General features: G+C 48.5%; 1 protein-coding gene across 1 annotated transcript in view; it reads right to left on the reverse strand.

Moving 5' to 3' along the window:
- Window positions 1-12,500, reverse strand: part of atp2b2 (ATPase plasma membrane Ca2+ transporting 2) — a gene marked incomplete at both ends in the record, with an annotated part of 50,935 nt that overhangs the window by 13,786 nt on the left and 24,649 nt on the right. Inside the window, 6 exon segments of the mRNA XM_084460630.1 lie at window positions 442-683; window positions 7,737-7,979; window positions 8,130-8,344; window positions 8,624-8,788; window positions 9,825-9,866; window positions 11,978-12,070. Coding sequence (XP_084316756.1) covers window positions 442-683; window positions 7,737-7,979; window positions 8,130-8,344; window positions 8,624-8,788; window positions 9,825-9,866; window positions 11,978-12,070 — 1,000 coding nt within the window.

The raw sequence follows: 12,500 nt of genomic DNA on the forward strand, positions 1-12,500 counted from the left end.
CGTTCAGGATGTGACTGCACCTGCGGGGAGGAGCAGAGACGACGGGGTCAACACCTGGTAGAGAGGAGGGAGGAGAGGAGGAGGAGAGGAGGAGGGGACGGAGGAGGGGAGGGGAGGAGGGGGGGAGGAGGGGGAGAGGGGGAGAGGAGGGGAGGAGGAGGGGAGAGGAGGAGAGGAGGGGGGAGAGGAGGGGAGGAGGGGAGGAGGGGGAGAGAGGAGGGAGGAGAGGAGGGGAGGGGAGGAGGAGAGGGGGGAGGAGGGGAGGAGGGGAGAGGAGGAGAGGAGGATGGGAGGAGGGAGGAGAGAAGGAGGGCAGGAGGAGAGGAAGGGAGAAGAGCAGGAGTGGAGGAGAGGAGGAGGATGAGAGGAGGAGGAGGAGAGGAGGATAAGGAGAGGAAGAGGGGAGGAGAGGAGGAGGAGGACAGAGCAGGAGCCCCTCACTTCTTCAGGACGATCTCAGACGCTCCCTTGCTGTACATGCGGAAGCTCCTGTCTGGCAGCTTGATGACGGTGCTCATGGACTTCCTGACGGAGTTGAAGGTGTAGACCTTGTAGAGCATCTCCTCCGGGATCTGGTTCCTGATTGGCTGGTAGTCCCTCTTCAGATCCAGGACCATTCCCAGCAGACCACACTCCGTCTTGTTGCCCACCTGCTTGGGGAGACCGCCCTGCTTGTCCGGGGGCTGTGGACACACACGGCCAGGGGGCGACAGAGACACGGTGACCGTCACAGATGAGGTCATTCACCGGCACAGGTTGACGACCTTGACTGCAAGGTCGAAGAACGACAGTAAAAATGACATGGGATAGAGAAAGAAAGAAAATGATGTTAAAGAGCACGATGAATAGAACAATGAACCGTTGTGGTTCATGTACACGGTTCTGGTTCTAACATGTGTCTGCGGTGGAACCGTCCGCCGCATGCTTTGACCCGTCATCGTTTGAGAGGGATTCTGACGTTCTTCCAACTCTGAGAGTCAGCCAGTGATAGAGGCTACTTGGGCTGATCTGTGCGGTTCTGCATGTGGGAACGCTTGGGCTGATGTGTGCGGTTCTGCATGTGGGAATGCTTGGGCTGATGTGTGCGGTTCTGCATGTGGGAATGCTTGGGCTGATGTGTGCGGTTCTGCATGTGGGAACGTTTGGGCTGATGTGTGCGGTTCTGCATGTGGGAACGCTTGGGCTGATGTGTGCGGTTCTGACCGCAGCAGAGAAACGCTCTCAGCCGTTCTACTAGGCAAGCCGGCGGAACAGCTCTCCGGCGTTGCCATGGAGATACCGGGCCAACCGCCGTTAGGGCAGAGTGACGTATCTCTCTCTCTCTTTCTCTCTCTCTCTCTTTCTCTCCGTCTCATTCTTTCTCTTTCTCTCTCTCTCTGTCTCACTCCCCCACCTTCTCTTTCTCTCTCTCTCTCTCTTTCTCTCTCTCTCTTTCTCTCTCTCTCTTTATCTCCGTCTCATTCTCTTTCTCTTTCTTTCTCTCTCTCTCTCTCTCTCTCTCTCTGTCTCACTCCCCCACCTTCTCTTTCTCTCGCCCTCTCTCCTCCCGTCTCTCTCTCACTGGTCTTCTCTCCTATTTTCTTTCTCTGGTCTCTCTTGATTTTCCTCTCCTTACCCCCCCCCCCCCCCCCCCTCTCTCTCTCTCTCTCTCTCTCTCACTGCTGTGTTATCTCTCTCTACCCTCTCCCTTTCTCTCTCTCTCAAACACACAGAGGCATAAACACACATTGGCACACACACAGAGGCTGTGATGTCTGCTATCCCATCATAGCTGCCACTTATGAGAAAATCTCATTATCCTTCCATACTGTCGCTTAACAACCTATATTTACTAGGGTTGCATTCTTGGGGGTTTAAATGTTTAAATTCACATTTAGAATAGCTTCTATCCTCCCTCATGGTGTAACATGCAGTCGTGGTCTGTTAGTGTACTGAATAGTGATCAATCGAGAAAACACATTCTATTTTTTGTAGATCTATTCCATAGATTCCATCCATGTTCCTTCCATCTCCAGGCTACCCTGTATCTACAGTTCCACCTGCACTGAGTCTGGTAGGACAATCAACACCATGTCTCAGGACAGATATGCTGTGGGTCTTAAGATAGTTTCGGTTCAGTAATGCCACCAAAGAAACCACTCCGATCCAGGGGTTACGCTGTGCCGGGAGAAACAGCTGGATTATGCACATTTTCTGATGATGAAGCCTATTTTTTTTCGAGAGCATGTGAGGAGAGGTCACGATGTAGAGGGGTCTCACGCTGGAGATCACACAGGCCGCCGTCGGCTGAAGGACATCTTCTGTGCTGTACTATAATGCATAATATCGCACATATCGCATAGATGTCAAAATGAAATGAATTCAAGGAAGTGATTCACACATACACGTGCATGCTCCATTGCTTACAGACACACACATACACATATACACACACACACACACACACACACACACACACACACACACACACACACACACACACACACACACTTACTATACTGTAGCTGTGCGTCCTGTTAGCACCTCACAGCTGATTACATAAAAGTCTTCCTTAGCAACAAGCCATACACAGCGTGGATCAAATCCCCCAGAACGGAGATAGGAAGCCGGTACTCAGATGATTGAATTTCCCATGCTTTCTAAAGACCTTTCCCCTGGAAGTAGCCAGGGCCCAAATGGAATTAATATCAAATGAGCAAGAGAGTTGGAGAGTTCTAAGCAAATATACAGCACTAGTTTCCTCCTTCGGATTAAAAAAAGTTCCTATGAGTTTTATCAAATCTTATTAATTATTGAAATTGAATCATCTTATCTCATAATGAGAAGTGTCTGGATAGGGTTCAGATGCACGTATCTTAATGCTGGATTATAAATACTTCAGTCGATGTTTCTCACAACAAATAGAATAACCCGTCTTATGTTCTTAATGAGCGTATTACATGAAGACATTACCTGCCTGTCCTTAATGAGAGCATCATATTAATGGACTCATCTGCATGGCTATTAAATGGTTGGGGAGATCTCTTAGCAACAGCTAGTGTTTGTAACGACCCATTTATGTATGGGGACAAGAAAATATGGCTCCTATCAGAAATATAGAAATGTCCTCAGGTCTGGTTATTGTAATCAATTAAATGATCGATGATCAACCAAAAGACCAAGAGGCTATCATGTAGTGGAACCTACCTTTAAGGGTTATTTTGAGTCAAAGGATGAGTCATCGTGTCCAGGAAACAGGCTCTAAAAATATGTTTTCTTCTGTCTACTGTCATTACCACAATCATGTCCAGATGGGATTTCGAGTACCATTTGGTCCCATGGTTATTTCGTTAGCTGACCCCCACGAGATTGTAGGAAGACGCATGGCACTGGTCACAGAGATGGAGCGTGTTCCTGGTGACTGTGTTGGCTTAAGGCCGGGGCTGTATCTGCACCATCGGGGGCCGAGCCCTTCCTTCCTCCCGCTGAGGTCAAATACACTGAACATCACGTGTGTCCGTCTGCTACCGTTAAAATGACCATTCGCCGTAACGCGGTGTAACGACACCGGTTTTCGGAGACGGTCGGTAATGTTGCCCGCGAGGCTTCGCGACGGATCCGAGCGACCCGTTTTATTAACAGACTAAAAACGTCTGACTTCACCCTCATAATCTCACCCCAGGGAAACATGAAGAATCCCTGTCAAAATATTTTGACACCGTACTCAGGCTTTTCCCCCTGCCAGAGGGGAGATCTTAGCACTCGGACATTAAGAGAGGCGGTTTGTGGCATGTGCGGCCGTTCGAGTCCGGTCCTTCCGGAGACCCCTGCGGCCGGGGCTCTGACGTCGTCCCCGCGCCCTCGGAGCGGGGGCCGGCAGGCGTGGGCGTGGGCGAGGCGGAGAAACAGCCGCCCTCTCCCCGGTCCCTGGCCGCCCCCCCGCGGGCGACGCCATATGCCGAGGAGAGAGCTGGCATGGCAAGCTTCCTCTTGAGCCCCAAGGTATCTCTCTGGCCTCCTGCACACCAAAAGCCCACGCCAGCATGCTGGTCTGAGGCCTGGAAGTCTTCCGGTCTGAGAGCATCACTGGTCACGCGAGAGAGGTTTCCTCCCTCCCGCCTCCTGTCTCTCCGCGTCCTCAGCTACAGGGGTCCCCATACCAACCCTGCGTGAACTCTCAGGTAAACGTACCAACTCTGTGTGAACTCTCTGGTTAACGTACCAACCCTGTGTGAGCTCTCAGGTAAACGTACCAACCCTGTGTGAGCTCTCAGGTAAACGTACCAATAGCGACATCGCTATCGACCCCTCGCCACCGCTGAGCACTGACGGTGTCGAACAGCGCCCCGCGTAATCCGACTTGGCTCCTCCGCACGCGCTCAGACACACCGCCAACCCGTCTCTCCCCCGACGGCGGTGTCGGAGGAGCCGCCGACCTCTCTGACCTTTGACCTCGGAGGTCGGCAGAGCAGGCGGCGGACGCGACGTGAGGGCAGCCTTGGCGGAAGACGTGACACCGGATCAGGATACGAGCTCCTGCAGTTTCACAGCTGCTGTCCGACGGCTGCCTCCTCTAAGGTGAGTCATCATCATCTCTCTGTCTCAGGATACCGATATGCGGCCCTGTTCCGGAACCTTCCTCTGACCCCCCCCCCCCCTCCCAAAGAGGTAAAAACAACAGTTCGGGGGGGTGGAACCATGTATACGTCTTTCTTAACTGTAATTATAATTACAATATATTTCCCATATTCATGCCTGGAAGAATCTTGTAATACGATTTCAGACCCCCCCTAAAGTGGACCGTACCATTTCTTAGCCTTCATGTCTCATCCGCCTGCCTCCCTCTCATTAGCGCTCCTGTGCGTTGTGCAATCGACGCTGTAGGTTAATATACCACTAGATGGTGCACCCTTTTGGCCATTTAGAAATTACAGTAGCTTATATAATAGGCTGCACTCACTTTGTTTTCACGTTACTAATTTAAGATCCATGTGTGCCGGAGGCTGCGAAATTGTATTAGTTCAAATGTACGACTACTTTATTGAATTCAGATTAGATTCTATTCATAGTCGACATGAGCAAGAGGAGATGAGGAGATATACGGCACTTTTCTGGTGCCCCAAAAAAAGAGATGATAATGCAGTTGGAATTGTCTGCGGTTGCCATGCAGGCTTAATCCGGAGCAGGATAGTATGTAAGATGGTGAATTTTACTGTTGTGTTAATTGGTACACTGTGATGTCATCTATACGCAACAGGACATCCGGTTAGAACACAGTGTGACGATGAACACATTTCACACCCCTCGTCTTATTGGCCGGCTGGGCGGACACGAGGTGAGCTCATGACATAACACTGGCAGGTGGCTCGTGAAGAGAGGCACCCTTTATGTAATCAGAGTGTGTGTGTGTGTGTGTGTGTGTGCGTGTGTGTGTGTGTGTGTGTGTGTGTGTGTGTGTGTGTGTGTGTGTGTGTGTGTGTGTGTGTGTGTGTGTGCGTGAGGTCAGGCTGAACGTTCCCGCTGATGCCTGCGAGGAGAAAGCCGAAATGATACAGATATCAAAGGCGTCCTTTGTGTGCCGGTTATCAAAGGCTTCTGTTGCCTCCCAGGGGAAGCGGTGGTGTTACGTAAGCCCCGCCCAGAAATCCCAGGGGGGGGAGGGGTCTAAAGGGGCCTGTGTGTTGACTAGCGAGGCCCTCCTGGACCAAAGCAGCGCGATGCAAGGAGTAGAGAGACACTTTGTTTGGTGCCTCCCTGAAGGAAAGGATAGGAAACCTCAAGGAGATCCTCTTTTTCATCTGCTCCGAGAGGGACGCTGGATTCGGCTCGGCACGTGCGCACGGCTCAGCCGAGACGCACGCCGGGAAAAAAACACAGAACGGAAACTTTTCCCCCGACGGGAAACGGGGGCACTTTTGAGTCTGTTCCATCGGTTTCAACACATCTAAAAGAGCTAGATCAAGCTCCCACCAAGCATTTGAAAGCATTTCAAACACAGATCGGCTTCCCTGCGGAGGTCTTGTTCTATGTACAGTACTCTACGAGTACATTACGTCGGTGAGAATAACCTATTACCGGATACAGTACAGAGCACAATCTCCAGGCTACCATCGGCTGGCTTGCTGCATGATGCTCTTTTTTTTGTATGAATAAGGAGATTAAAAGTACAAATCCTTTCATTAAGACCACTTGCATTTTTCCCCCTCTCTGACCGACGTATAAGCTGCTTTCTTTACTGCCAGTATGATCCTAGCTAATTTCCATCCAGTTCAGCAGTTACAGCAGTGTCATGATATAACATTCCCTAGAAAGTTCTGGGCATGCCTAGCATTACAATGCATGTCTTGTTATACTGTATCATTCAGGCCAAAATAAATCAACAATAAATTGAGTTAATTTGACTGTATAATATAGATTAATGTTCATCTCTGGCTCTCATACAGCTACCCCAGTCTATGACCACATGGGCAGGTTTGGGCAGGTATGGGAAGAGAAGGTAGCAGACCAGGCAGGCAGATGGTGTGTCTGTGTGTTTTTAGGAAGTGCCAGGAAGAGGATTACTCCGACATGGAACTGTGAGGGTCTTCATTGTGACGGCCAATGAGCTGGCTCGATCAGTGATACCTGGTCAACCGGCTGGGGCTTTGCAACACACAGGCCTCCACACATGCACCTTCTGTTGGTTCAATGCAAAATACAATGTACTCCCAAGTTTTTTTTTCGTTCTTTCTTTCTTTCTTTCTTTCTTTCTTTCTTTCTTTCTCTCTTTCTTTCTTTCTTTCTTTCTTTCCCTCTTTCTTTCTTTCTTTATTTCTTTCTTTCTTTCTTTCTTTCTTTCTTTCTTTCGTTCTTTCCTTCTTTCTTTCTTTCTTTCTTTCTTTCTTTCTTTCTTTCTTTCTTTCTTTCTTTCTTTCTTTCTTTCTTCCTCTCTCTCCCTTTATCAATCTTAAGACAAACCACGCTAACTGTCTAGTGCCTACACTATAAAACACCACAATTCTCTCCCTACTCAGGGTGAAAGATATAACTACATCTGGCGTGTCAGAAACTGCAACATGTCACGACTCTCAAAATGGCAGCCGAATGAATCTCTTCTAGCAGCCGTGGAACTGCCTATATTAAGAAGACTGGCCGTTAATGACTCCTGTCTCCCCATGACAAGTTTTGCCACTCTCAATTGTGAGGCAGACGGAAAGAAACCCATCATTCCAATTAACACAGTGCAGGCTGCTCAACGCTGCTCAACGCTGCTCAACGCAGGACAGCTCGCTGTGTTTCGCTGCATCCTGGCTGCCTGAAGAACCTCCTCTCACTTCTTCTTCTAGCGTTCCAACACTCCGGGGGCCATTTCTCATTAGCAATATTACATATTGATTTTATAATGCCATTCTGGAAGGGATCTGCTTAATTAACGCGCGACTTATTTTGCATGACATCAAGACCCCGGTGGTTGAAAGGAGGGCGGTAGGCGGTGGGGGGCGGCGGTGGGGGGTGGGGGTCATGGGTTGGTTAAGCACAGTACGGTGTATCTTTATTAAAAGAGCATTGCAACCCCCTTGCAGTGGTCCAGCGGGGACCATGCTTAGGATATTACAGCAGCCAACCATACCCGGACTACACAGCGCTTACTGTACGCCCCGCCCCTACTGTATGTAGCAGATGATCTGGATCTGCTTAGAACAGATCGAGATTCAGAACAAAGTCTTTAAGAATACATTGTAAACTGCAGCCAGCCAGAAAGGGGTCTGTGTACTGACCAGTATCTTGGTGGTGTAGGCGCTGTTGAGGGCGATGGCGTTGACCAGCACCTCCAGAGACGAGGGGGGCAGAGCTCCGGGATCAGGGACGGCCTTGTAGTGGACGTCTCCTATGAACGCCTGGACCACAGTCATGCGGTTGGTGGTCAGGGTGCCTGTCTTGTCGGAGCAGATGGCCGTGGCGTTGCCCATCGTCTCGCACGCGTCCAGGTGACGCACCAAGTTGTTGTCCTTCATCATTTTCTGTCGACGGAAAATCGGTCGTTAAAACCGGGTGAAAACGAAGGCGAAACTCCAAAGCACGATGACATTATACGTCACTACAAACCGATCACTATAATATTTAAAAGATAATTGTATAGAGTTTAAAAAAATAAAAATAAAAGGCTGCACCTTGACGGAGTACGCCAAGGAGATGGTGACAGCCAATGGGAGGCCCTCGGGGACGGCCACCACCAGCACAGTGACACCGATGATGAAGAACTTGACGAAATACTGTATGTAGACCGGGGTACACTCAGGCATCCACTGTCTCTTCTGGAGAACAAAGTTGTCAACGGCAAAGTACAGCACCAGGATGATGACCGTGATGGCTGACATCACCAGACCTACGGGGAAGACAAGACCAGAATGGGCTTTAAAGTAGCTTCCGCTAAGACGCCGTGACCCATGCTCAGGAATACCGTCATTGCCGAAACAGTGACCCTTTAGTAGGAAATATTGACACTTTGGTACAGTACATCTAGCTGTACAACAGCTAATCCATACGCTACCTTGGTATCAAATCAAATCAAATCACACTTTATTTGTAGAGCGCATTTCATATTCATGTTCTTCATGTTGTTTCTCTGTCTTTCAGACCTCCGGTGTGGGGGGGTGCACAGTACCTGCTTTGCCGATCTGGACGGCCAACTTCGTCAGCTTTCCTTGGAGGACGGATTTCTCTTTTTTGGAGACGTTGGTTTTCTTCTTCTCCTTCTCCTCCGTCTCTCCGCCCTCGGCGCTCTTCAGCGGCTGCATCTCCATGGCGGCCGCGCCGTCCTGCTTCTTGACTGAAACACACACACGCACACACACACGCCGGCTCTGTGAGAGGTTCTGTGGTGCGGTACTTGCGGAGGAACAGGTCTAAGAGACGGTCCACCCCCTCGGATGACGAAGCCGACGCCCGGGAGTCTTCGCGTCTTTCCGGGTGGCTCGTGGAGGATCATGGGAGACAGGTAGAACCGCTGACGTCTGAACCCGATTGGCTGATGTACGTCACATGTTAAGTTAATTTTCTTCATATTACAGTGTATTCCGTGGCAGCGCGCTACAGTTTGTGGACGGAGCTGCATTTTACAAACGATCTCAGTCCTCCTGTGCAGAGAAACGACGGCTCTCGCCCTCAGTCTGGGGGCCAGGTTAACGTTCCATTTCAGCATTCAGCAATATAAACATTAGCAACAACATGACAGCTACTTCACATCTCTAAACCCTGAATATAGCATTGTATACCCTGTAGTTCTTTAGTTCACATTGTTCAATTCACTTACAGACTTCGCTTAAGTGATTTACAAATGCATAAAAGTCTGAAGAACCATTTGCCCATGGTAACTCCCACACCACATGGAGTAAAGTACTTTACCTAGAAAAAAGCAGCACTGGAAATGCAATCCAATATCAGCATTAGTTCAACCTAGCTTGATAACGAAGCCAAAACTTTCACCGATTAATGTTTCATTTTGCAGCCCCACGACATAACAGGTCCTTTCCACACCGCGGACACCACCATGTTTGTAACAGGAGTACAGCTCAGCGGACAGGGAGGGACAGACAAGCCTCACGGGCTGCTCGCTGAGGGACAGACAAGCCTCACGGGCTGCTCACTGAGGGACTGACAAGCCTCGCAGGGAGCCGAACACAGCCACAACGCAACAGCGACAACACCGCAGACGACAGACAGGTCAGTCAGGCCGGATGAGCGGACGTGGGTCTGCGCTAGTCTACAGACCGAACCAGGAGGAGGTGGAGGAGGGAGAGGAGGAGGAGGAAGGGGAGGAGCCAGAGGTAGGGAGGAGGTGGGCAGAGTGAAAGAGGGTCGGTTACCTTTGGTCTGGTTGTTCTCCATATTCCCATCCTGCATTTTACCTACGATGGAGACATACAAGACACAGAACAAAAATAACCACAGCGGACAAAAAACGTTCATCACGAGGACAGTACACACAATGAAATCAAAATAAAAAAGAGACAGAAAAATGAGTTTTATTCCACATCTCTGTGACAGTCACATACATAACAGAGAAGATGCATATATATTGATATTTAATGTATGCATGACAGTGGTGATATACTGTGCATATTGGAGAGTAGCTTCGCTGAATAGAATTATTCTCACAGACAGACTTAATACTGTCATGTGATTAAGAAATGTTATACAGTAAGACTTTATGTTTGCATTCTGTGTATCTACGGCATGTGTGTATGTGTGTGGGGGCTGGTAGGTGCTTACAGTATACAGTACGTGGGCATGAGACAGTGAAAAGTTAACTGCAGCCCATGAAAACTGATCCAAGAATGAAAATAGATGAAAATACAACTTATTGAGTCAGTGGACTATTTGTAGTGCTGTTTTTTTTATAGTTAGTGTGAGTAACACACTCATACTAGCTAATGGTTGAAGGAAATCCCACATAATCAACAGTACAAGAAAAGCCATTGAGAAATCTCATGAGTATCAAGACACAAGTACAATACAGTAGTATCACAAAGTTAACACCAACAATGAGGGATAGAGAAACGCACACACACACACACACGCACACGCACACACACACACGCACATACAGGAACGACAAACAGCATGCAGAACAACACAAACATTAGAATGCGCGTGCAAGGTCACATAAGGAGGGGAGAGGGGGATTGAGATGCAGACGTTGTAGAGAGAAAGTCTCCCACAGGCTGATGGTTACATGACGACGACTAGAGACACATCTGAGTTCAGCACCACTGAATCCTGCACCTGAACTCTCAAAGTCAAGCTCAAAGACTTCTATTCCATCTGTCTTTATATCCATGCCTTCACATACAGTATTAACTATAACCAGGCCATAAACCAACAAACCACTGTGATAAACAAACACGAAAACATGATGAAAATCTCTTGTTTCCCCATAAACAGTCGTGGCACATCCCCAGATATCCAAGCCGAGTCAGTGGAATACATATCTATTCACGTTGTGTAAACCACAATATCTGATCAATTCCATGGAGTCACAAACGCCCGGTGACAATGACAAACCGCCCTATTGAAGTGAGCCTCAGAGCAGGGAATGGGAGAACGCTCGGGGAAACGCTCCTGCGCAGACAGACGAGACACAGCAGGCAAGCGTTAGCAGATTCATCCCCTTCAGAACTCGGTCACGAAACACTGGAACGGAGTCCACGTCCGGTGGATTAACTCTGAGCTGAGAGGGCCCCTCCGCTCACACCCTCACATCCAGCACTGTACATATCTGCTACTGTACACCTCTGTCCTGGATCAAGCCAACAGCAGCCCAACGCTGAGCATCACTGCGTCCACACGTTCAGTAAAGGACACCTTACTGAGGTCCTAATGAAGCATTGGAAAAACCCTCATAAGGCCTACTGTACGTACTGTACAGAAGACACTTGCAAATGATGGCAAATCATATGAGCAAACCCAATATGAAGCCAGTTATATAGAGAGAAATTATTTGAACCCCTTGAGATGGATCATCTGGTTTTCGAGGGGGTCCCAAAACTGGAACGGGTTAACACAGATCCTTGCATTTAGCTTATATTATTATATATTATTAAATATGGAGAACATTTTCGCCACCCTTTATGGAGAATGACTAGTAAAAACGTTCTTATCATACGACTTGCGAAGCATCTGTAAAGACCTTATGAAAGGTTTATACACATTGTCATACTGTACAGTTATAGAGGGATCGTCATGGTTCCCCTATCTCTACTGCATTTCATTCCATTACAACCCAGTGATTCAAATGTAATTACTAAGAGGGGCGGGGCGGGGGGAGGTGGGGGGGGGGGGGGTGGAGGACAGCAAAAGATAAAAGAAAAAAAGATTGTTCACAACCTGAGTGAGACATGCATTCAGGTGAGGTTTATAGAATCGGTCGATAGGGAGGTGAAGACAGTCGGAGAGAGAGAGGTGGGCGCGGAGCCATGGAGTGGGGACAGCGGAGGTTGGGGGGGTCATCTCAACCTACCATTGACTAGGCTGGCATTACCAGGGCCACTGACGCCTGCAGCACCATCGGTAGCTATAGTGGCGATGGGGTGGCTAGAGGGATGGGAGCAATCTAGCAAGTAATAACGGGTCCAAAAAACAAAAACAGAACAGTGAACAAAAAATAACATGGTTATAACATGGTTATAACATGGTTAAGAGTTTCAGTAAGACCGTAACCAGTAGTGTACTGCTTCCTGCCATAGGTGGTTGAGGGATGGTATTGTATCGTAACATTACAATTCAACATAAAACCATTTTAACATAATTGGGACAAAAACTAAATGAGAAGTCACCATACAACACAATGATGAATGGGACATTAAGCTAGGATTGACCTTTGATTGATGTTTCCTACGTCAAATACAGTAATGTGAATATAAGTTTGAAAAAGCTCAAATAAAACTGAAAACCTATCCCATGACTGGTTTTTACTTCTTTCTGGAATATCAATTAGGTACAAAGTTCATCTCAACCATGTTATTCATGTCATGTCATTCAGC

Source organism: Borostomias antarcticus, assembly GCF_949987555.1.
Source record: "Borostomias antarcticus genome assembly, chromosome: 33".
In the NCBI taxonomy this organism is placed as follows: domain Eukaryota; kingdom Metazoa; phylum Chordata; class Actinopteri; order Stomiiformes; family Stomiidae; genus Borostomias; species Borostomias antarcticus.